The 27,081-nt window shown below is 38.7% G+C and overlaps 1 protein-coding gene across 6 annotated transcripts in view; it reads right to left on the minus strand.

The window, feature by feature from the left end:
- Nucleotides 1-27,081, minus strand: part of Samd12 (sterile alpha motif domain containing 12) — a 451,523-nt gene that overhangs the window by 181,206 nt on the left and 243,236 nt on the right. For all 6 annotated transcript variants that reach the window (XM_031358000.1, XM_031357996.1, XM_031357998.1 and 3 more), the window contains exon 4: nucleotides 26,827-26,967. In XM_031358000.1, coding sequence (XP_031213860.1) covers nucleotides 26,827-26,967 — 141 coding nt within the window. The remainder of the gene's footprint in view (nucleotides 1-26,826; nucleotides 26,968-27,081) is intronic.

The following is a 27,081-nucleotide window of genomic DNA, read 5'->3' on the forward strand; positions in this document are numbered from 1 at the left end:
TTCCTCTTTCTCCACAACCTCGCCAGCATCTGCTGTCACCTGAGCTTTTTATCCTAGCCATTCTGACTTCCACCAGTAATTTTTTTCATTTTACCCAGTCAGAGTCTGGATTGAGATGAGCTCAGACTGCCATTTTGGACATTGTCAGTGGTACTACCATTTTAGAGGCTTGGAAATTGAGACCTAACATCTATAATTTGTATGGAGTTTCTTCAACTACATTACATTCATTCCCCACTGATGAATTCAAAGTACTAAGTGGCCCAGTATGGGTTGAGAGAAAAGCCCAAGAATGAGTAAGTTAGCCTTCTCCTGGAAAAGGCACACAATTGTCTGAACTTTCACTCAGTCTCTTGCAGCTAGCCTGTTTGTCAACTTCAAGGAGGGAGAATCTGCCTCATCTCCCATACTTTGTCACAAACTACCACATGATTATCAACTGGACAGTGTAGATACCCTCACACTTCATGTAGAATGAAATCTTGCAATGGCCTCTGTGTGGCATCATCTAAGGGCTCATCAGAGGCATTCAAGGTTTCAGCTGAGTGGCGGTCACACTTGAGACTCAGCTGTGAAGGATCTGAATATCAGCCAAGGGTCAGCTTTCACCTCTTTGTGGTTGTAGGACTGCGTACAGGTCCTTATGGCCCATGCTAGAGCCATGTGGCCTTCTTATGAAATTGTAGCTCACTTCTAGAAAGCAAGCAAGAGACTAACTTAAGATAGGACATTCTTTTAGGATTTGTTTGATTAAATCAGGTTCACCAAGATGATCGTCCACTTGACTAATCAAAATCAAGTGAATAGAACCTTAATTACATCTTCAAAATCTTTTCTCCTATGTCTTACAACATACCTTTATCATAATAGAGTCAAATGATATACTTAAATCTCACCTCATGTCAACGGGAGGGGACTGAACAGGGTGTACCATGAATAGAGGGTTTCATGTGACCCTACCATACTGGCCAATTCCTCTTAATTTAACTGTTCAGGAGAACTCACAATACTGTTTATTATGATAAAAACCAATCATCTAACCATTTTAAGTACTCACTTTGTGGGATTTATTAAATTTACAAATATATTGTAGAGATATCATCATTATCTAATTCCAGAACATTTCCACCATCGGAAAATGAAATTTTGTACTTTGCAACCTCTTTTAAACTCCTGCCAGTCACAAGATTAATTTCTGTCACTCTGTATATGCCTATTCTAGACAGTGTATACGATGGAATTCTATAGCATCTGGTCTTTGCTGACTGGATTCTCTTCTTTAGTATAGTATTTTGAAGATTGTTTGCATTGAATGAGGTTGAGACCTGATCTTTTCAATGGAATAATAATATATAGTATTCCATTCATTTGTTTGCCCATTCACAAGTACCTGAATATTTGCTTGTGGTTTTGATATATTATTATTTATAATATTAATAAACCATTATGAACTGATGTATGCATACATTTAGGTTGACCTGTGTTTTCTTATTCATGAGTAAGCAATCTCATGATTATAATCTAGCAGCAGATTTGTAGACATTTTCGTAGTTTTTACAATCTGGTGTCAAAGTCCTGATATTACTGTAAACTTTGCAAGAAGAATTAACTTCATTATCAACCTACCACTGTGGCAGGCTGAAAAATGACCTTCTAAAAAATCTACTTCCTACCTCCAGATATTATGTGTATCTTAGGTGGTGTGGCAAAGGAGAATCCCAGTTATTCATGGAATTAAGGATGAAGAAATGACACTCAATTAACTCAGGTGAGTCATACCTATCTACAGACTCTTTGTCAAAAGACGCAGGAAACGGATGAAAAGAAACCATAGGGACAATACTCCACAAGGATTTGGAATGTCCTGACTAACTTTTATCATACAGGAAGAAAAATACTAACTAAAGACTGAGGGTGACCTCTAACATCTAACAAGTGTAATGGCATTGTTTACTTTTGAGCCCCATCAAAGAAACCTATCCTGTACAAATTGCAATGATAGCTCAGAGAAACACATTCCAAAATTCTGACCCCCAAAGTGTACAACACACCCGTATTGTTCTAAGTTACCACACTACTTACTTGTTAGAGTAGACTGAACTAATGTGAGCTTCCTCTTTCCTAACATGACACACAATTTGAAAATGACACTTGATTTTTGTCACATGTTTTACATAAGATTCTTCACCGCCTACAGTTCTTGGACTTATGGTTTACATTCAATATATTTGAAGAGGTTCTGGTGGGCTAGCTTTGGCCTAAATCTGTAGCCCCACGTCCCACCATCCACCTGCCCACCATGTAATTTGCTGTAGTGAAACACATTAGCATCAGTGTTCTTCCCTTGGAGAACACTTCCTGGCTGCTCTCACTTTTTTTTATTAGATGTTTTCTTTATTTCCCAGGTTCCCCTCCAAAATAAAAATAAAAATAAAATAAAATGAAAAAAAAAAACCTAAGACAATCCCCTGTTCCCTCCTCCTCCCCCTGCTCACCACCCCACCCTCTCTCACTTCCTGGTCCTGGCATTTCCCCTACACTGGGGCATAGAACGTTCACAGGGCCAAGGTCCTCTCCTCCCATTGATGACCAACTTGGCCATCCTCTGCTATCCACATGCTGCTGTAGCCATGAGTCCCCTCATGTGTACTCTTTGGTTGGTGGTTTAGTCCCTGGGAGCTCTGAGGGTACTGGTTAGTTCATATTGTTCGTGCTAAGGGGCTACAAACCCTTCAGATCCTTAGGTCCTTTCTCTAGCTCCTTTATTGGGGCTGCTCTTTTTTAACTCCATTAATTCCCACTACATACTCAAAATTTCCAGCATGTTCCTATGAGGATTCTATACATTTAAAAGCTTAACAATTGCTTGACTACTGTCTACCTTTTCTGGAAGATCAATTCATTAATATGGTCAGTTTGTTAAGTATATGCTATGTGCTAGGTACCATATGTTACATATATGAGTATGAACACAGACTGATCTTTTACAGCATATTTTAATTGTGATCTTCACTGGCATTTTCATCCATATGTATAGGTATTTTGGTGATAGTTGTGTCCATATTACTCTTTGTTCTTCTCTTAACTTTTAATGCCACAGACTACATTGTTCATCAATGAATCCCAATACATCATCTGACATATAATAAGCACATGATATATTATTGACTGAATAAAAAATACATTTGTTCTTTTAAAATTATTTTCTTCTTTTTTAAATAATTTATTAATTTTCTTTAAAACATTAATTCATTTAGTTGTTTACTTTCCATCCCACTCACTGGCCGTTTACTGGTCACCCCTCCTATAATCCTTCTGCCACCCCTCCTTAAAGCATTTACTATGATAATAATTATGAAGACTATAAACAATAAATTAATCTTTCAAATTTGAAGGGTAAACAGAATAGAATATAATCCTTGCATCAGCTATCAGTGTTTTAAAAAGGCAATGCAAACACACAAGTTTTTGTGTGCCCAAGAGATTCCAGCGATGGGTGGCATTCTCTTTGCTGCTTGAGCACACACAGGTGCATGTGTGTGCACAGATGTCCTTTAATATGAATCCTACATGGAGCTCGTTAACTTCTCCAAGAGGAAAGAACCATTTTCATACTGCTAGTCACAGGTTTGATTAGGAGGTGTTTCTGCAAGGTGGAGTGGTCATTTGTAAGTCTTTTAACCTGATGAGACATTGTTCAGTTCATTGTGTGAGCAAATGTGATGAGCCCGAGTCCCTACTAAGATATTCAAGACTAGAGAACTGGATAAATAAATATAAATGAATTCATTTGACAGGGTGACATTTTCATTTAATTAAGGCAGAAAAATCAGCTCTTAAACAAATGATTGCCCCTGACAAAAGAGCAGAAACTGATCCTTAATTAATAAGTGTCTAATAGCTCTTTTCAGTGCTGTGGGGAATGTGCTGGGGGTGGGGGCAGAGGCAGGGAAGTGAAGCTGGGGGAGAAATTGAGTTACTTTAAAAAACTAAAAGAGAATTAAAAGCCCCACCCTTATGCTTTAATACATATGGGATTCTGCTAGATCACAAACATTTTGATGAAACTCTGTGTAAGTAAACAAAGTTCCAAGTCTGGAAGAATGATCATTTAAAAAAAATCTTTTTTAGGTCAATAAACTTTGATCTATTACTTTATCTCTTCTGTCTTTTAGTGACACAAATGACATGAGAAAGCCAAAGTTCTTGACTCATAAAAAGATACATATCTGTATATAGTTTAGAGTAAGTAATAATCATCTTAGGTACCACATGATCCACACAATGACAATGTGATGAGATAAAGGTCACACAGCCTTCAACAGCGGTTGCTGGGCTTTAATGCTAAGCATCGGTTTTGTTCATATTTGATAACCTGGAAAGTCTGAGTCTCCGAATGTGTAACACAAAGCCATATCACCTCTTACATAGCAGACACAGGAAAACCTTGAGGTCATTATTAGCAATTTTCTGTATATTCATGTATGCTGAATCAATGTCTATTAAATCAAGATGTTAATGAGCAAAAACATTCATGCTATTGATCTGACAAGACTAAGATCACTTTGAGTATTTGGGGAAACTAGCGAATACAAGGATAGGATCTCTGCTTCATTAAGATATTAAGATTGGAGATAAATTTGATGGTTTCACATCCTCAAATCCTAGAATGCAGTACAAAGCTTAGAGAAGTCATATAATCCACCTTCCCAGAACTCACAAATCAGGGAAAATCGTAGCTAAAGGGGGATAACGATGTGTCTCGCAAATACCATATTTTGAAAAAAATCTTTTATTTGGACAGTATCAAGTATTAATTTGCAAAAGTTGGTCATAGACAACAATTAATTTGTGTGATGGAAAAATGAGATCATTAGAACAAGAAACAATTCATGGTAGGAAAGTAGTCACAGCATTCATTTTGGAGCCAACAAGTCATTCTATTCTTAAATTGCCTATATTATACAGTGCCTAGATATTTGCTTAAATAAGATTCTAGATGCACCTGTAGATATATTTCAGATGAAGTTAGTCTTTTTTTCCCTTGTAGCCATTGCAAAACAGATGGCCATACCAAGTGTTCACAGGACCCTATCCAATTAGCTGAAAACTGGAATCCAATTAGAAGTCTTATCTTCCTGAGAGCAAGTGAGGACTCTCATTGCAGGACAGCCTCATGCTGTATGATTAGTGTTTCCCTGATCATAAACCTGAGCCCTGAAACAGTGGCTCTTCCTGATTTTGAACTTCCAGACATGGGTTCATTTTCCAGCCATTGCACCTCACTTCTCACTATACCTTCTTGATGCTCTAACTTATGTTAGCTTTCTCCAAGGACTTAGAATTCATTAAACACTTTTCAAGGATATATTCAGTCTGTCAACTAGAAAGGTTTATGTGGCAACTGACAATGATAAGTGGTAGCCTGTTGCTTCTCGATGCTTCTATAAAGGTGTTACCAAGAGAGACCAGAATTTGAGCCAGTAGGCTGAATGAAAGGATCAACATTCAGCACCAAATTTGCAACCACTGAGAAAGAAATAGAACAAAAAAGAGAGTCAGAGAAGGCAGGCTCTTTCTCTCTCAAGTTGGTTCTTCTCACATCCTTTACTTTTGCACATTGATTCTACTAATAGGCAGGCCTCTGGACACTTGAATCTATACCAGTAGTGTCAGCTTTACCAGGTTTTTTGCCTTGTGTTGAATGACACGATTAACTTCTCTGGTTCCTCAGGCTGCAGATGGCAGGCAGGTTGTGGGACTTCTCAGCCTACATAATTGTGTGAACCAATTCCCATAATATAACTTCTCATGTATCTATATATACCCCACAGGTTTTAATTTGCAGAAAAATCCTAATACAGTCTCAGTTCAGCCTGTTTCTTTCAACTGGGACAATTTTTTTTCTATAGTTCTTAAGAAGCAGCTATGCTGGTCAACCCCTCTTCCATTTTTAGATCTCATATTCTTCCTGATACATCGAATCCAGGAGAATCCTTTTGCTTATTTTCATATTCATTAGCAATCCAATATCTTTAATTTAAGTCTCTTCTATAATTTTTTGTGATATCAGAAAAAGCTACTAAAGGCCTCTCATGGAATGAATAGTAGACAGCTAGTTTTATAGTAAATATACTATTACAGCATCATGTACTTCTCCAGGGTGCTGAGTACCTTAAGAACTCCATATTTATTTGATAGGTAAAGAGAAAGCAAATATACTGTGATGATTCTGAGCCCTGGCTTGCTTCAGACGTCAGTACCTCTTGGATATCATCCCAATATTTTCCTCTAGTATTTTTGCTTCCCTCTGTCACTCCTCATCTTTGCTATAGTGCTTCACATGCAAATTTACTTCATTTGCCTTTGATGGCAAGGATGATCCAATTCATCCCTTTATCGTGCCTTACATAAAAGTATATAGGGGTTGCTTGGTACAAAGTAGATTCTCAATAAATGTGTTTGGAAGGAATGGCTGAATGAATGTGGATCATTACCATAAAAATAAATGAAAGGAGCAAGAGATAATAAAGGAGTGTTTGTTTCAGAGATGACAGCAGACTCTTTTCTTGGCCATGATACAGATATGTACTAAGTTTTTAAAACTTCAGACTCTTTTTCCAGTTCAGTTGACAAGTGTGGTACTGAAAACGGCATGGAGAAACTCTGATGCAAGAAACAGATGTGCTATCCACACTGAATGATGCCAGATACCGAGGATCGGTGGCTCAAAGGAAAACAGGTGGCACAGATATTGGTAACGTGTAATATAAAGAATAGAAATCCTAAATACACATATTCATCTCTTCTCAGAATAGCCAGAGCAATTCACTGTACTCCTGAAACCTCTGAAAGCATGTAACTGCCACAGGAACTAGATTGCATGGCTGCAGGCTCTACATTCACCTAGAAAGAAGAAACCAATCTCCTTGTTAGTAAATCCAAGATGGATCTACCTTCAATAGAACAGGAACCATTTGAGATCTTCAAATCTAAATCCATAAACTTAAAGTGATATAACCATGTGACCATCCTGAATTGCCCAAATAGGAGTATCTTGTTTGAATGCTAAAGAGTCAGTGGGGAAGAATTTTTGAGGTTGGCGAGTTCTACCGAATTTGCCAGAAAGAAACATTTGGAATCTTTGGGAATCCCCATCATTCATCACCATAATAAGTCCAAGTATGAGAAACAGGATTGTGTGGACATCTTTCCTATATGTTGTCTAGTGAGACAATCTGTCTGGAGCGGACAAACATTTTTCATTTAAGAAGAATCCTACAGATCAAAAGCACGAGTCAATACCAAGCCTTACTTCAAACAAAATAGCTTCTTGAACTAATTGGCCACAATGGACTCAGAACAAAACTGAGATCTAGTGCTAAATAGGATGCACACATCATCATTCAAAACCCTACTGATAAAATGATGTGTGGTTTCTATAATCCCTAAAAGACCGTTGTGTTTAGACTTTTATGTATAAAGCTCACATTAAGGAGAATTTCTTTGACAGTTTAAAGAGTTGATAAAATTAGAAGTATTCCTCTTTCCAAAATTTGCATAATAAGGTATGAAGATTTGAAGGGTGTCAGGGGAAAGCTTACAGAAGTAACAGTTTGTAGATATACTACTGCCTTGGAACAAATTAGAATGAACATACACTTGGTAGATCATAATCAAATGGCACTGAATGAGTCTGTAAATGACCCTAAATGACCTCAGAAGGAGAATCTCAACAAATACCACAAGATTCCTCACACTATAGCCTTACCTACCATGAGCTACTGAGAAATGACAAAGGTCAGAGGGGAAAAGTTTCCTTTATAGTAATTGGACAATGCCCTTCAAGAAGAGATTGAAAATCCTAGGTAAATCAATGTGGGTTGAGTGGCTTATAAATTGAAGAACCATCATTATCTTTGGAAACCAAGTTAACATAAGATTACAATCCTGCAGATAATACTTCAGGGTAGGAGAGCAGAGAAGAAATAATAGAGAGATTCTAGATAATACTCTGTATGGAGAAAGGTGATCTACAACATTTTTGGTAATTACATTTACTTTTTATAAACTCAAATTCGTATCTACTACTAAAAGAAGATTATATGGGAAGTAAAATAGAGATAGAAAATGAGAAAAAGTACAGCAATTAAATTTAAATCTGAAAAACTCACGGAGTATCCACTTTTTGCTTGACACTATGCTAGAAGGTGGGAAAGCAGAGCAAAGTCAGTCAGATAATCACAGAGGTTATTCATAATCTACAGAGGGTAGAGGGGTTCTACAGCATCAGGATGTATCAGTTTCTTTTTGGCTCAGGGACTTGGCATTTGACACAAGCAACTTAAAAGCAGAAAAACAGGAATGATTTATTTTGGACTGCAGTTGTGGAAGATAAAATACAGTCGTTTGGTTTTATTGATTCTGGATCTGCAGTGAGGCAGAAGATCCTGGTGTTGAGGAGTGTATGGCGAAGAGCTGCTTACCTCATGGCAGTCAGGCAAGGCAGCAAGGAAAAAGAGGGAGGGGTAAAGGGAGGGAGGGGAAAGGGAGGGAGGGGAAGAAGAAGAGAGGAGGGAGGGAGGGAGGGTGAGAGGGAGAGAGAGAGAGAGGTAGAGAGAGAGACAGAGAGAGAGAGACTAAGAGAAGAGACAGCTGTCCAGTACTTACTTAGGTTAACCCACTTCTTCCAACTAGGCTCAGTCTCCTAAGTTCCCAGAATCTCATGAAAAGCATTGCCTGCTGCAGATATAGACTCAACATATGACCCCTCTGGGGTTAGAATTGATTTCTACACCATAACACAGGCTCCCCTTTTTACATCACGACAGAATTTGTCCATTATCAAATGTTTATTTCATCCATGAGCTAGTTCATTTGGCATATCCATGGCAAGTCTTTGTTATTCCCTCTGTTCCCAGTCACTTTTACGTTTAGTTTCCGTGTCCTCCAGTGCACATCTGTACACCTCTATAATGGCTCTAAGTTCACTACTAGATCAGGTGTTCCTATTCATCTCTGGTGCCTACTATGGGTCCCAGTGCTCAGGAAAAGAAGGGAAAATGGATACTCTGTAATAAATGCATAATTAGTATGAATAAAGAAGCAATTCACAGTGAGACATGATTGGTTCTGAAAGATAAGGCAGAAGCGATGGAAACTCACTAAGGCTACATCCTTTTATAAGTTTTATTAGCTCATCATTACAAGCTTGTGAAATAAATTCTATCCTTATTTTTATACCTGAAGTATCATCACTAGAAAGTAATTTGCCCAAAGATAACATTAATGTATCAATGAAATATCTAGATGCATTTCTATGGGATGCTACGTAGTTTTAATTTTCTTCTGTAAGCAATAGGAAGCCAGCAAATATTGCAACCATGTAAAGCCATTTGATATTATGTTACAATATTGTCATCTACAAAGTACACACTCAGAAACTGTGCAACTGGACTACAAAACAATCACACACACAAAACTCCACATAATGTTCTAAACAGCCTTTCATTTTTGTTTTGGGCCACATTCAGAGGTATCTTGTGACTTATGCAGCCTGCAGGTCAAAGGCTAAATACTGCTAGGAAAGGATGAAAATAACATTGCTCGAGATATGTTGCTCAACTATGCCAATAGGAGTGCGAATGTGATTGAATAGTGTCTTAGTTAGAGTTTTACTGCAGTGAACAGACATATGACCAAGGCAACTCTTATAAGGACAACATTTAATTGGGGCTGGCTTACAGGTTCTGAGGTTCAGTCCATTATCATCAAGGCAGGAACATGGCAGCATCCAGACAGTCATGGAGCAGGAGTAGCTAAGAGTTCTACATCTTCATCTGAAGGCTTCTAGTGGAAAGCTAGGATGAGTGTCTTAAGTCCACATCCACAGTGACACACCTACTCCAACAAGTCCACACCTAATAGTGTCCCTGTCTGGGTCAAGCATATATAAACCATCAAAAATAGGTAGGTTGGACACTGGTCATCCAAACATAACTAGTAGGTTAGGCTAATGATCTCAGAAGGAGATGCAAAAGAGGGAATTGAAACAGTGATGGGGTGCGGGTGAGGCAGGTGAGACTACAAATAACACAGTCTCAGAATGAAACTCAAAGGCTCTGCCTACTGATTCCATATGGACAGTTAGTAAAATGGAATAGTACAGCTGACACTGTGCCTTCAACATCGGGTTACTAGGAAACATAAGTTTTTTTTTGTTTTGTTTTGTTTTGTTTTGTTTTGTTTCAAGTGAGGACACCTCTGTCCCACTTGGGAGGGAGAAGAAAGCAATCACAAGTTGGGAGGGAGGGAGGGACCTGAGAAGGAAAGTGGACAGGGTAGGGAGGAGCAAGTGGGGGAAGGGGGGAACCTGATCTGGTATTGGGATGAGGGAAAAGGAATGAAGCCCTGAGGGGCAGTAGAAAGAATGGAAACAGGCAACCCTCCAGAGATAGGAGGTTGGGGGGACCCTCCAGAATGCACCAGGAGGTGAGACACTCTCAGGACTCAAAGGAAGTGGCCTTAGATGAAATGCCCGACAGTAGGGAGAGGGAACTTATAGAGCCCACCTCCAGCAGGAAGACAGGGCATCAAATGAGTTAGAGGGCCATCCCACAGTCACAACTCTGACCCATAATTGTTCCTGTCTGAGAGAAGTACAGGGATGGAAATGGAGAGGAGCCTGAGGAAAAGAAGGTCCAGTAACGGGCCTAAAGAGGGACCCCAGCTCAAGGGGGGATTCCCAAGACTTGACACTATTATTGAGGCTATGGACTGCTCAAAAAACGGACCTAGAATGACGGCACTCTGGAAGACCCAACAAGCAGCTGAAAGAGTCAGATGCAGATATTTGCACCCAACCAATGGACAGAAGCAGCTGACCCCTGTTGTTGAATTAGGGAAGGTGGAAAGAAGCTGAGGAGAAGGGAGATCCTGTAGGAGGACCAGCAGCCTCGATTAATATGGATTCCCAAGATCTCTCAAACACTGCACCAGTAACCAGGCAACATACACCAGCTGATATGAGCTGAACACACATACAGTAGAGAACTGCTGGGTCTGTGCTCATTCAGAGATGATGCTGGAAGCCCCAGGGAGTTTAGAGGTCAGGTGGGGTGGGGGGTAGGGACATCCTCATGTAGACAGGGAGACATGGAGAAGGTATGGGATGTGGAACAGTCGGAGGATGGAGTGAGGGATAAAAAAATGGAGTGTAAAAAAAATTAATTAATTAAAAAAGATTCATTTTAAGTATTATGTCTGAGTAGTTGTGTGTAGCCCTGGTGGGAATACACCTTGAATGCTGGTACTCATATCTTCCAGTAGATTATGTCAAATCTGCTGGAGCTGTTGTAACAGGAAGTCATGAGAAACCCAATGTGATGGGAACTGAATGTAGGATTTTTTAAAATTTCTTTCTCTTTCTTTGTTTCTTCCTTCCTTCTTTCTTTCCTTCCTTCCTTCCTTCCTTCCTTCCTTTCTTTTTCTTTTATTTAGAGAAGCAAATGCCTTAAGTACCTAGCTATTTCTCTAGCTCCTAGCTATTTCTCTAGCTCCTAGCAATGTAATTATAAATGTTGAATTATTAGTTCCTTTTGGGTATCTGATATTCACACAACTGAATAATTTAAAGAAAAAATACTTCACTCTTTCAGAGGGCTGTGTCTACCATGCAACAGATAGTCTGTGAGAGCAACTCACCTCATGCTGGCTAGGAAACAGTCAGAAGTGGGGCAACTTCTAGCTCCAAAAGACATGCTGTCTAGGGACATATCTTCTGTAATCTTCCCTTGTGTTCTACAGTTCTACCACCTCCCAAGAGTCAAATTTGGATCAGCCAATTCATTAATTCATTCATTTAGGTCAGAGTATGTATGATGTAGCATCTCTAGAAACCCACACAGACAAACCCTGGGGTGTGCTTTACTAACCACATAGGTGCTTTCAGTCTAATCAAGTAATCAGTCAACATTATCCATCTGTGAGTAGAAACAATGGAGATTAAGACTGAGGGATCTGGGGGTTGAGAATGACTAAGGTATATAGTGCATAATTTTCAGAGCATGTACTGAGAAAACGCAGATCCATTTTCAAGAAGCTACAGAAGTTTCATACACTACTAGGCTAAAATGGGCCTATTAAGTCAAGACTAGGAGAAGGTAGAGGGGTCATTATCAGGAGGATGGGGAGTATTGAGGAAGTAAAGCTCAATGTTCCCTTCTGATACAGCAGGAGAGCCAAGTATGAAAATGGACAATACTCTAGGTTTCATCATTCCAACACTGAAACAAACAAATACCAATGATATAGCTGATTTCTACAAAACTAGCCCTCCTCTCTCTCTCTCTCCCTCTCTCCCTCTTTCCTTCCCTTCCTCTTCCCCCTCCCTATTTATATCTATATCTATATACACATATATATACATATATATATGTGTGTGTATGTGTGTATGCATGTATATATGTATGTTTTGGCCTGAGTCAAATCTTATTTTTTTATTAATTTAAGAATATTAATTTAACAATTTAAAAATAATTAAGACCTGTGAACTATTTATGGAATAAATATCTATTTATGATACAATGAGTCATTTCATCTCTGTATATTCTTCCAACCAAATGATATTCAAAATTTATAAGACACCTTGATGTGAATGATTACAGTAGTCACCCAACTGTAAGCACCTGTAAGCATACTTTCACACCCTCACACTAAAAACAATGAATTGTTTTGTATGTAAATTACACATTAATAATGACAATGACAGAAAAATACTTGGGTAAGAATTGGGAGAAGTAGTATCTTTTTAAAGACATGCTATGACTACCCATCAAGATTTCTCTATTCCTCCTTGAGTTTCTATGATGAGACACGTGAAGAGAGCTTAGATAATGTCTTAGCAGGCCATTGCTCTGTTCTAAAAACTTCCTTCTTTAAGCAAGGTTGGTGGACCAGATGGCTCACTTTAGTTGCTAAAGCATCACTGTGGAGGTGACTGGACTAAAATACCCAAACTGTACACAGAGTTTTGAAAAGTTTTCTTGGATCTGAATGCAATGTTTTCAATTTTTGTCTTTCCAAAGGATGGAATACTGGAACAGTCCATCTGGCCATGCAATTCCCAAATACATTTTGACACATATATTTGGACAAAATTGAAATAGCCCTTTGGGAAACACTAATGTTTAATGAATGCAAACAGACTCTGATTCCCCCACCCCCTCTTCTCTGTATGTGTGTGCATGTGACTCCACTTTGTAAGCCACAATAATACAGACATTGAAGATATCTGCATTTACCACCATCATCTGCCCTAATTGCTTTATACTGCCTGATTTTACCCAAAACTGTTGCTAATATAGTTTTATACAATTTCTACTTCTGTAGCTGAAAAAGTCATTGAAATGAGACACCAAAAGAATGGGACATTATTGTAGTACCCATGGTATTGAGGTAAACATTTATAACTCAAAAGAGAAAATTCAGGAATAGCAACAATAATATTGATGTGTCAAGATCTTAGGCTCTTGACTTTTTAAAGACGAGTCCACAGACTATGGCTCAGACATTGTTTTAGTTATAGTGCAGAAAGCACACAATACTGAACTTTCCATCTTAACTATTGCTAAGAATAATGCTGAGTACTAATAAATTAAAATTATACTGAAATAGATATATGTAACATTTCTATTTTGCTAATCTGTACCCATGAACACCAATTCAACAGTAATCCTTGGTAGTTTCTCTTGTTTCTGTGATCTATGACTAGCTTCCTTAATGCTTATCTGCTTGGCCTGTATCTGGATTTCCTTCTTATTAAATATTTTGAATGATATTCCCTTTTAAATATGCTGCATATTTTCTCCTTCCTGTATCTACGCATGTGATTCATATTTGGGTTGTTTCCCTCTCTTGGTCAGTGTGCTGCAATGTACACAAGTACATCAGCATTAGTTCAAGCTATGGCTCTAATTATTTCATTTGGCCATACTCAAAACTGGGCTCAGCAGATAATTCCAATTTTAATTATCTGATGGATTTCTATAGTAATTTCTATAATGGATATCCAATTCTGTATTCCCTTTATCATTGAGTAAGGGTTTGGAGTTCTCTATTTTCTTAGTTTTTTGTATTATTATTTTTTTTTATTCTGAAAATTCTAATGGGTTTGAAGTGATAGTAACTGTGTTTTTAATTTATATTTCTGTAAGCATTTATGAAAGATGTGTTTTCATATAATATGTAACAGCCACTTTTGTTCTTTGTAAAACTATTCAAGTCTGTTGGTCATTAAAAACAATCATTGTTACTGAGTTGTAGTTCTTTACGCAATCCCTTACCAGATATGCAACTTAAAAATATTCTCCACCATTCCTAGGTTACCATCACATTTAGAGTCTGCTTTTCTATGCATCAGCAATTATTTTCTAAGTAGAGGCATACTAGAGAAGCTCTGCTCAGTTCAGTTAAGAATCACATGTGGTTACTTTCACATAGTGGGAAACGTACAACAGACAATCATATAGGTTACAAAGAATACCAACTTGTCCTTTAAAAATTTACCAACCTCTGGCTTAATTCATATTCCAGGTTTTTACATGTATATAATTTTCACATGACATCCCATTCATTCACCACTCTGAGATGTAGTTCTTACATTTGATAAATCAGGGCAAAGAAGTATAATAGATTTTAAAAACTTGTTCTAATTGGATAAAAACCAGGAAAGAAAAGTCAAACAAAGGTTTTCACTCTTAAATATGATAAAACATTTTAGCAGTTATGAAATGCAAAATTAACATATAGGCTTTCTATATAATAATAATAAATGAACAAAGAAAACAGTAAGCCCCATTAACAAGGGTCTCAAAAATATTTAGGAATAATAAGCAGTACCAAGAACTGTAACAGCCCTTTCATGAAAACTATCATGAAATACCAAGGAAAGAATATATGGGAGATGAAAGGAACTCTCTTTCCCATGAATGAGAAGAATTAATATTGTAAAAATAGTTATACTACCAAAAGAAGGCTACAGATTCAATGCAATCCCCATCAAAATTCCTGTAGAAAATTGAAAATAAAACCAAAATTTTGAAAAGACATATGGAAGCACCAAAGGCAAGACTATAAAACCAGAGCAATCTACCCTGAACAGAAGAATAAAGCCAGACTTATCACAATACCCGATTCCAAGGTATGCCGTAGAGTTCATTAAGAAAAACACCATGATACCAGTTCAGAAACAGATTCACAGATCAGTAAAAGAGATGACCTCAATATAAACTCACGCAGTGACAGTCATGCGACTTCTGGCAACAAAGACAAAACAGATTGGAGAAAACATCCTCTTCAACAAATAGTGCTGGCAAAGTGTGATATCTACATGTAAAGAATGAAACTGGTTATCTATCTGTCACACTGTACAAAACCAACTCCTAGTGCATCAAAAGCCATAATGTAACACCCCAAATTAAAACTGATGGTGAACAAAGTCAGGAGATAACTTTAGGATATACCACAGACAACGTACTCTGTAGGTAGGACTGCCAGTTACTCAGAAACTAGTTTCAGCAATTGGTAAATGCTTCGTGATCTTCAAAAGCTTTTGTACAATGGAGGAAACAATCAAGACAGTCTGCAGAATTAGAGAAAAATGTTTTCTAATTATACTCTGACAGAGGGGCTAAGATGTAGAATATACAAAGGACTCAGAAGCCTAATGAAAAAGAAATTAAGTAACCTAATCAATATCTGAGCTAATGAAATGATGAGATAGTTCACAAAGATAAAGGATGAATGGCCAATATACAGATAGAAAGTGTCCAACATTAGAGCCATCAGAGAAATGCAAATAAAAGCTTCAATGAACCAGAGGGTCAGCAAGTGTGCTATGAACTTTTTCTCTAATGAATGTCAGATGCTACATTCACAAAGTCTCGCCCACCTGAGTGACCACCTAAACATGAGCTGAACAAAGACAATGACAATACACATGCTAAACTGGGGAGAGACCAGGAGGCTTCAAGCCATCCAAATAACTACAGACAACTGGGGAATGCTGAGAACAGGAGAAGTTATCTTCCCCAGGGAAGAGCACACCAATTGGTTAGCCAATACCAAATGCTCAGATCTGAAAGCATACATCATACAGACTAAGCAGGTTGTATTTAGTAATATCTATGGGAGGTTTTAGAAGGAGAAAGGGGACATGATGTAATTACAGTAATAATCTCAAAAATAAAAGTTTGTTTTTTTTTTTTTAAAGAAGGGGAAGGGGGATGGAGGGAAGAACTCTGCCAGGGGGGACTAGGAGGAGGACAATATTTGGGATGTAAATAAATAAAATGATTAATTAATAAAAACACCAACATCAATAACACCAACAAAGAATAATAGGCAGAATTCAAGGCTAAACAACCCAATTTTAAAAAGCAAAGCTATGCAATGTCGGTGGTTAGGAGTTCTTGCTGCTCCTTTGGAGGCCCTGAGTCTGGTTGCCAGTATCCACGTTAGATGTTTCACAAGTGCTTGTAATCCATATCCAAGGCACCCAATACCCTCTTCTAGCCTCTGAGGTTGCTGCCCTCACATGGCATTCACTCATACTGATATAGTAATATATTCATAAATAAAAGTAAAGACTAAATTTAAAAAAATATTTAAAATTGGGGTTGGTGAGATGGCTCAGTGGTCAAATGCACTTGTCTCTAAGCTTAATAGACGGAGTTCAATCCTCAGGCCTCATGTGTTGGAAGGAAAGACTCCTAAAAGTTATCTTGTCGACCTCACAATATATTCTGTGACATGTGCACATCCTCACATACATACTCACACACACTTCATATAACATATATTTTAAAAATACGTAATAAAAATTGCATTGAGATTCCATTTCACATCAGGCAGAATGACAGTCACCAAGCAACAAGTAACAAATACTGACAAAGTTGCAGACAAAAAGGAAGCCTAACACAACTGTTTGTCCAACCAATACGGAAGTCACTATGCAGGCTCCTTAAGAAACTAACCAGAGACCCACACACAGCTCATCTATATATCCTCCTAGTCTATGTTCAAATAAATCCAAGACAGCCCATCACTGAGAACTTGCACAATGATATTTACTGAATAACTAATCACAAAGTCAAATAATAGAACCAAACTAGATGTGTAGCAACAAAAAATGGATAAAGAAATGTAGGTCGTATCCACAATGGAATAATTTACACATAAAGAAGAATGGGAGAGGTTGGCATAAGGAAAGGTAAGGGGAAAAGTATAGAATTATAATTTCAAAAATTAAAAATTAAAAAAAAAATTATAAAGAAAATTATGTCATTTACAAGAAAATGGATGCAACTGGAAACATTCATCAAGCAAATTAAGTCAGTTTCATTTTTTTCTCATTTATGGGTGTTAGACATTATAGGTATACTATCTATCATCTATCTATTTTTCTATCATTTATCTACCTATCTCTGTTTCTCTATCATATGTATAATGAAAATAGAAGCAAATTTGAGAAGTGAACTACACTATATACTTACATTAAAATGGCCTTGTGTAATCCTGCATAAGAAAAATATAAATATATATCAGTCCCAAAAGAGACCAGTGAAGCATGCAAAGAAAGGAAAATGCTTGCTTTGGGCTCAGATATTCCTGTGCTGTTTTTTTTTACCAAGGCCTATCTTCCTTTGGGCATGTTAGTTCTTCTGTGTTATTTTCTCATATGTATATTGAGAATGGAAAACAGTAGAGAGAATATAAAGAGCTGATGTGGCAACTAGTGCATTCTCTGTGCATAGTAAACATTTAGACTTGTGAGCTGGATTGAGCACAGTATGCAGTAGCTGTTGGGAAGTTTTGCTTTCTAGAAACAATACCTACTATTAAAAAGCTAAGAATAAATTTGAGGGATTCTAGACTGCTTGTTATGTGTTGTACAAAGCCCATCTCCACCCCTATCTCTCATGAATCAGGCAGAAATGTCATGATGACTTTCCGGCTGCCTGCTATGCTTCGCAAAACATAAACTGGGAGTGCTCTGACCCAGCTGAGTTTCTAGCAGGAGCCGTTAATCAAGTGTCACCACCAGACTGACATCCTGGTTGCTCACAGATGGAACATAGAGGACCAAAGGCTTTCTTTTAGATGAGATAATCTCCCTAAAGACAACAAAAGTAGAGTGTGAAAACAGAGGCAAACACTGATGGTGTTGCTTGCAAATGTTAGGGAGCTATGGGGCCATTGTCAATGATAAGCAGGACAGTCAGAACTTCAGGTAAGATGGCCCTGGTTTCTGATGGTGAGTTGTCTCAGGAGTATTTGTCATGGTTTCTGGACAGGGAGTAAAAACTGGCATATTCATTATGCAATTTTTAAAAAGTCTTATAATTTGTGTGTGTGTGTGTGTCTTTTCGTCAGCATCTAGGTATTAAAATGATGTGGCATGTAGTAATTATGTGACAAGGCTATATATGACAGAGTATATTAGCCTCTAATGTCTGCCATATTCTTATTGGTTGAGCAGAGCTACTAATCTCTATTTCAGAAGTTAGTGAGTGGGTGCAGAGTCCTTAAAGAGTTTCTCTGAAGCAACAACATTAAATATCCGGGGCAGGACTTAAAATACAGGTATATCTAATGCTAAATTTATACTTTCTCCTTGTTTATTTTTTATGTGTATTCTTTAAAATAGTTCAAACACTCATATTTCAAATGAAAAATGACATCTGAAGCATGTATCCTCTTTCTATGGCCACCTTCCCTGCCCCATGGGTATAACTTGTATTAGTTTTATATACATTATTTAGTATTTCTTATATAAGGAAAGAATACACACACAGAGTCAACATTTCTCCCTTAATGGCAAATATACAGTTTGCATATGGTTCTGAATCTTGTTTTTGTTTTATTTTTCATGTCTTCCCAGGGGTCCTTCATTCATCATTTTCAGGTTTAAACACCCCCAGTAGGTATATGAGCCACGATTTACTTAGCCATTTCCTTAAAGAAAGCAATCTATAGTCCTCCAAAAAGCCTATATATTTTTAAAAGGATTCTAAAACAAAATAAAGGAGAGATCTCCCATGCTCATGGATTGGTAGGATCAACATAGTAAAAATGGCCACCCTACCAAAAGCAATGTAAAGATTCAATGCAATCCCCACCAAAATTCCAACACAATTCTTCAAAGATATGGAAAGAGCAATTCTCAATTACATGTGGAAAAACAAAAATCCCAAGATAACAAACACAATTTTAAACAATAAAAGAACTTCTGTGGAAATCACCATCCTTGACCTCAAGCTACACTACAGAGCAATAGTAATAAAGGCTGCATGGTATCCATACAGAGACAGACAGGTTGATCAATGGAATAGAATTGGAAAACCTAGAAATAAAACCACACACTTATGGACACTTGATCTTTGACAAAGAAGCCAAAAATACAATGGAAAAAAAGAAAGCATCTCCAATAAATGGTGCTGGTCTAACTGCCAGTCTGTATGTAGGAAAATGAAAAGAGATCCATATTTGCCATCTTGCACAAAGCTCAAGTCCAAGGAGATCAAGGACCTCAACATAAAACCAGATACACTGAGTCTAATAGAAGAGAATGTGAGAAAGAGCCTCGAACTCATGGGCACAGGGGGCAGGGGGTAGAGGGAGGGTTCCTAAACAGAACTCTAATGGCTTAGGCTCTAAGATCAAGAAATGATGAATTGGAAGCTTCTGAGAGGCAAAGGACATAGTCAAAACCTACAGATTGGGAAAAAAATCTTCACTATCCTCACATCTGATAGAGGGCTAATATCCAAAACATATAAAGAAGCTAACCACCAAAAAACCAAACAACCCAATCAAAAAATGGGGTATAGAACTAATCAAAGAATTTACAACAGAGAAATCTTGAATGGCCGAGAAGCACTTAAAGAAATGTTCAAAGTTCTTAGTGATCAGGGAAATGCAAATCAGAATGACCCTGAAGATTCTATCTTACACTAATCAGAATGGCTAAGATCAAAAGCTCAGGTGATAGCACATGTTGGCAAGAATGTGGAGCAAGAGGAACACTCTTCCATTGCTGGTGGGATTACAAAATGGTACAACTACTCCGGAAATCAATTTGGTGATTCCTTAGAAAAATGGAAATCTATCTAAAGATCCAGCTATACCACTCCTAGACATATATCCAAAAGATGCCCCACAATGCTACAAGGGCACATGTTCCACTATGCTTATAGTGGCCTTATTTGTGATAGTCAGAAGCTGGAAACAACCCAGATATCCCACAATGGAAGAATGGATACAGAAAATGTGGTTAGTTTACACAACGGAATACTAATCAGATATTAAGAATGAGGACATCCACAATAGTGTCTGGGTTTGGTGATTGTATATTAGAAGGATTCCCTGGTGGGGCAGTCTCTGCATTGTCCTTCCTTCAGTCTCTGCTCCATACTTTGTCTCTGAAACTCCTTCCATGGGTATTTTGTTCCCCCTTCTAAGAAGGATCGAGGTATCCACACTTTGGTCTTCCTTCTTCTTGAGCTTCTTGTGGTTTGTGGATTGTATATTGGGTATTCTGAGCTTCTGGGCTAATTATCCCTTCTGGGCTAATATCTCTTATCAGAGAGTGCATACCATGTGTGTTCTTTTGTGATTGGGTTACCTCACTCAGGATGATATTCTCCAGATCCATCTATTTGCCTAAGAATTTCATAAATTCATTGTTTTTAGTAGCTGAGTAGTACTCCATTGTATAAATATACCACATTTTCTGTATCCATTCCTCTATTGAGCGACATCTGGGTTGTTTCCAGTTTCTGGCTATTATAAATAAGACTGCTATAAACATAGTGGAGCAAGTGTTGGCTGATGGAGCCTGATATAGCTGTCTCCTGAGAGGCTCTCCCAGTGCCCAACTAATACAGAAGTAGCGGCTCATAGCCATCCATTGTACTGAGCACAGGAACTAAAGAAAGGACTCAAGGAGCTGAAGGGTTTGCAGCCCCTTAGGACTAACAACAATATGAACTAACCAGTACCCTCAGAACTCCCAGGGGACTAAACCACCAACCAAAGAGTACAAATGGTGGGACTCATGGCTCTAGCTGCAAATGTAGCAGAGGAGGGCATAGTTGATTATCAATGGGAGGAGAGGCCCTTGGTCCTGTGAAGGTTTTATGCCCCAGTGTAGAGGAATGCCAGGGTCAGGAAGCAGGAGAGGGTGGGTTAGTGAGCCTGGGAAGTTGGGGGGGGGGCATAGGGTTTTGTTTTGTTTTGTTTTGTTTTTTTGAGAAGAAACCAGAAAAGGGGATATCACTTGAAATGTAAATAAAGAAAATATCTAATAAAAAAAAAAGAAAGAAAGAGGGAAAGAGGGCATCATGAGTTTTGCAGGCAAATGGATGGAACTAGAAAATATCATCCTGAGTGAGGTATCTCAGACACAAAAAGACATGCATGTTATGTAGTCACTAATGAGTGGATATCAGCCAAAAAGTACAGAATACCGAGTATCCAATCCACAGAACTCGAGAAGGTTAACAAGCCAAAGTGTCCAAGTGGAAATGCTTCAATCCCACTTGGGAGGGAGAAGAAAGCAGAGGACAGAAGGAGGGAGGAAACTGGGTGGGAGAGTGGAGGGGAAACACGAACAGGTATTTTGGGGACCAGGAGTAAAGCCCAGAGGGCCAGCAGGATGAATGGATATATACAAGCTTGGGAGGTGGGAGATGAGGGAAACTTGTAGAATGTACCAGAGACCTAAAGGTGAAAGACTCTCAGGACTCAAAGGGAGGGACCCTACATTAAATGCCCAACAGTGGGAAGAAGGAACTCGTAGTATCCACCTCCAGTAGATCACGTGGTATCCAGTGGAGGGATGGGGTTGCCATCCCACAGTCAAAAACTCTGACCCAGAATTGTTCATGTCTAAAAAAAATTTCAGGGACGAAAATGGAGAAGAGATTGAGGGAAAGGAGGTCTAGTGACTGGCCCAAATTGAGGTCTGACACTATTACTGATGCTATGATGTGCTTATAGACAGGAGCTTAGCATGGCTGCCCTCTGAGAGGCCCAACAAGCAGCTATCTGAGACAGAAACAGATACTTACACTCAATCAATGGACAGAAATTGGGGAGCCCTGTGGTTGAACTAGGGAAAGGCTGGAAAATATTGAGGAGGGCAACCCCATAGGAAGAACAACAGTCTCAACAAACCTGGACCCCGAGATCTCTCAGACACTGAGCCAACAACCAGTCAGCGTACACTAGCTGGTCTGAGGGCCCTAACACATATACAGCAGAGTATTGACTGGTCTGGCCTCAATGAGAGAAGATGCACCTAACCATTGAGAGACTTGAAGCCTCAGGGAATGGGGAGGCCTGGCAAGGTGTAGGGGCTGGGGAGGTGTGGAGACATCCTCTTAGAGGCGGGGGAGGAGAAATGGGATGAGAAACTGTAGGAGGGCAGAATGGGAGGGGGATTATGACTGGACTATACAAAAAGATTAAAGATAATAAAAAACAACAAACAAAGAAAAAACGTAGAAATACATAAAAAAATCCAATCATTTAAAAGAAAAAACCCTTTCCTCAAAAATGGAGTGCTTGGTGAGCTGAGGAGATGGCTTGAGGGTTAAAAGTAATTGCTGGGCAAGTCTGAGGACTCAAAACCAGTCTCAGCATCCATACAAAAGGCTAGGCTCTATGATGGGCATCTGTAACACCAGCTCTTCCCCTCCCCCTCCCTCCTTCTGCCCCCTTCCTCTGTGCGCGAGCGCGCATGTGTGTGTGTGTGTGTGTGTGTGTACGCACGCGCGCGTGTGTGTGCACGTGTTTGTGAGTGTGTGTGTGCATGTGCATGTGCGTATGCATGCGTGTGCATGTGCGTGCATATGCATGAGTGTGTGCGTGAGTGTGTATGAGTGTGTGTGCTGTGTGTGTGTGTGCATGAGTGTGCCTGTGCATGAGCGTGAGTGTGCGGGTACATGAGTGTGCACGTGTGTGTGTGTGTGTGTGTGTGTGTGTGTGCGCGCGTGCGCATATGTGTGTATTAGAACTGGGATGTAGAGACAGGCAAATCTTTAGAGCTCAATGGCCAGCTAGCCTAGAGAAGTTAGTGAGCATGCATACATGTGAACATACACATTCGCACACATACATAACATCAAAAGTGATAACTACCTTTAAAAATGGTTAGTTTTGTTTAAAACCAATATAAATTTAAGTAACAATGCAATAGACCTTCAAACATACTTATATATTGAAATTGTAATTCTTAAGTTATGAATTAAGGACATGGGAACTCTCATAGTGGATTAGGTCATGAGGGCAGGATCTTATGAGATCCCTTTGGTAGGGATCTTAGATGGATTCTGTCTTGCTTCTGAGACGTGAAACACAGGGGAAGGACTCAGAAAGAATGGCGTATGAAATTTAATTCCCTAGACTTCCAAGCATGCAGAACAAATTCTATTGCTTTTAACTGTGATGGTTATGATTGACTATGAACTTGACATAATCTGAGATCACACAGGAGCTACATAGGAGATACATTTCTGGGTATGTCTGTGAGGGAATACATTGAGGTTGGAAGACTACTCATGTGGATAGGGATTCAGGAGTGAATAAGGAGGAGACGGAGACCGGAAACTGAACACCAGCACTCGTGTCTCTGTTTTCTGAATGTAGAAATAATACAACCAGCTGTCTCATAAGGTTGCTATCACACTGACCCTACAGGGTGAGGGGTCAGTTCTACCCTCAAATTGTGAGCTCAAATAAACCCATCCTTCCTTAAATTGCTTCCATCAGGTACTTTGTCAGAGCAGCACGAATAGTAACTACAGCACAGGAACCTGAGCAGTTTGAGGTATTCACCGTAGCAGCTTGATTGGGTTATACAATTGACAGCAACAGAAACAAGCTTTGCATTAGAGTAATGACTTCGTGTGCCCTGGCACTGTGTCCCGTTTGGATAAGCTGCAAGTGTGAACCACTCTCCTCAAGATACAGACCCACAGAATTTTTGAAAGTACTGAAAAAAAAATCATAAAATCATTGTACTTATTCAGCATATTGTTGCTGTAACTTTGTATTTGAAGGTTTGAAGAATCAAATATTTAATATTGAATCACACATCACCCCTTTAGTGAACCTTCATATGATAGGCATACTAAAACTGCCAGCTCCCTTGAGGTGATGGAACATTGATTCTTATTAGAGCAAACTTAGACCCCAAATAATTTAAAGCTTCCCCAGATCTCTTTACAACTTCTATTATCAATCTTCAAACATCTTGTCAATTTTGTATCTCTTTCTAAGGAAAAAAAACCCAAGAAATTATCACTTCAATAACACTATGGATTGTATAAAGGATGTCTGATATAAAGTGATTTTGAACAGTAACATGCAAAGGACAAGTACTAAGAAAGGCAATAAAAATTCAGAGAAAAACACCCGCGAGCTAGAGAGAACTAGTTCCTTCTGAAGGGAATGGCATGAAAGAATAAAGCATGTTCAGCTTTCAAAGGGGTAGAAAATGCCAACAACAGAATCAGAAAGGTTAAACTTGGGACCTTCCCAGAACAGAGAGGTAGAAAGAAGTATGCTGTGTGAGAGAGGGTTAATATGCTCCATTTAGAAGGAGCACGTGACTTTATAATAGATTTGGAAAACATGAAAAAGTACAATGAATATAGGTAAGATCACCCCCAAGCATATTTCCCAGTGGCCCCCATTATGAAAGCATGGCACAATCATCTGCACTCCTTTATTCACATATTATATATGTAAAAATGTATAAAATATATATTGAAAAATTGAGCCATGCTGTAAGTCAACTTTTCCATACGGTTTCATCCATATCTCATATCTTTTCCTACATTTCGTATTCTTTGAAAAGTTTGAAAACTTTGAAAAGTTTAATGCCTGGACTAGGTGGAGTTTAAGCAGAATTATTTGTTTTTATTTCATTTTAGAAGTGGCAGTGTGATAGCATTTCTTAAATTATATTATCTCTATTTTTTAAAAGAAATTTCAAGGTATATCAGCATGTCACGTTCAAGTTTAAATTACTTAGTATACCCATTCTTCTGAACACACCACAAGGAATCCCTGGGGACAAACTTTGAAGAAGCATATCAAACAGCTGATACCATTTTCCCTTTTTTAAATTAAATTAATTTCTTTTTTACATTCCATATTCCATTTTCCGCCCCCATCCACCCTCCGACTGCTCCACACCCCACCCCTGTCTCCTCAAGGATGTACCCACCCCGAACCCACCAGACCTCTAAACTCCCTCTGGCGTCTAGTCTCTTGAGGTTAGGTGCATCTTCTCTAACTAAATCCAGACCCAGCAGTCCTCTGCTGTATATGTGTTGGGGGCCTCATACCAGCTGGTGTATGCTGCCTGGTTGGTGGTCCAGTATCTGAGAGATCTCAGGGGTCCAGATTAATTGAGACTGCTGGTCCTCCTACAGGGTTGCCCTCCTCCTCAGCTTCTTTCAGCCTTCCCTACATCACTCTCTGTATATATTTATCCATCCACAACCTTCATCTTTCAGGCACTACTCATTTCCTCTAGGTCAGTGATTCTCAACTTTCCTAAGACTGTGACTCTTTCATACAGCTCCTCATGTTGTGATGATTCCAACCATAAAATTATTTTGTTACTACTTCGTAACTGTAATTTTGCTACTGAGATGAACTGTAATGTATCCTGATATGCAGGACACTCAATATGTGACCCCCAAAAGAGTCTTGACCCTCAGGTTGAGTATTGCTGTTCTAGGTAACCAGGCTACTCCTGGGTTAGTCTAAAGGCAATAACGTGAATCTTGGATGACCCACATTTCTCCAGTCTCCATATGGATACCATTACTATATTTTGCTTATTGAGAATTACCCAATGCTCTCAAAACCACTTACTTTATCATCCTTTCATTTAAAATGATGCATGATGGGCAACAAAAGAAGAAAAAGTACAGTCTATAGAAGTTTATATCTATCAAATTATATGTATACATAAGTGACATATAGTGGGACTTCCATTTTTCTTCAAATTTTAGATAATTTTGGCACTTCAAAGTCATAAAGTTCTTTTTATCTCTCATCACACTCTTATGAGTTAAACAGTCATAATAGCCCAAATTTAAATTCTCTAGTCTAGATTTTTAAATCATTCTATTATCAAGTAGCTAATAGAGTTTTCAAAGCCCCTAAAGTATATGCATGCATTAATTCGGTTAAATAAAGGTACATTTAAAATATTTCTTCTCTGTTGGCCAATGAAAAACAAAGTAAAAGAAAATGTATCAAATCCACATCTCCATTACCGGGCATGTTAGGTTTAGAATTACTTGAATTCTAAGACCGCCTCAGAATTATTGGTAAGCTGAGGGCATCCAGGCAGGATTCTAGCATTCAGTTGTGCAGCCTGCACACCACGTAACTCTGGAGGGAACAACTGGACCCTGACCAGTGTGACTGGAACTCTCTGGGGTTGTACAGTAGGCAGGTTGTGCAGTCTCTGCAGCTGTATGTGACAACCTTGAAGTCAGCTGCAGTAATTCTATTTGTGTATCCATTACTTATTTATGCATCTTTCTCTCTGGTGAGCAGTAAAAGAGAAAAGTTTTAGAGAGAAGCAGCCTTTAAGGCTATCTACTTTTTCTTTTCTTTGAACGAAGGAAACTCTGTTAGAAAACAACACCAAACTTTTCCCGGCTCCCCTCACAATGATAACATTTTCTCTTTCCCTATGTCCCCGTGCACTCACCCTCCCACCAGGAAGCAGCAGGGTACCTTGTGTGAGTAACTGCAGGTTTCTAACTTCTTCCCGAACCTTCAGTTGGAGCACCTGCTGCAGGATGTGCTGTCTCTGGTTCTCCTGGGTGATCCCCATGCGCTCCAGCTTCTTGTCTGTGAGTCTCAGCAGGGCTCGCCCTGCAGGGGTTTACGGAAAAAGTGGCAAGTGAGCAAAACCCTGGGAGAATGAATCCCATCTTAGTTTTGTCTAGTCCTCTGACAAAAAAAAAGTTTGTAACTAAATGCAGCTGA

The sequence above is a fragment of the Mastomys coucha genome, unplaced genomic scaffold (genome assembly GCF_008632895.1).
Source record: "Mastomys coucha isolate ucsf_1 unplaced genomic scaffold, UCSF_Mcou_1 pScaffold7, whole genome shotgun sequence".
Taxonomy (NCBI): domain Eukaryota; kingdom Metazoa; phylum Chordata; class Mammalia; order Rodentia; family Muridae; genus Mastomys; species Mastomys coucha.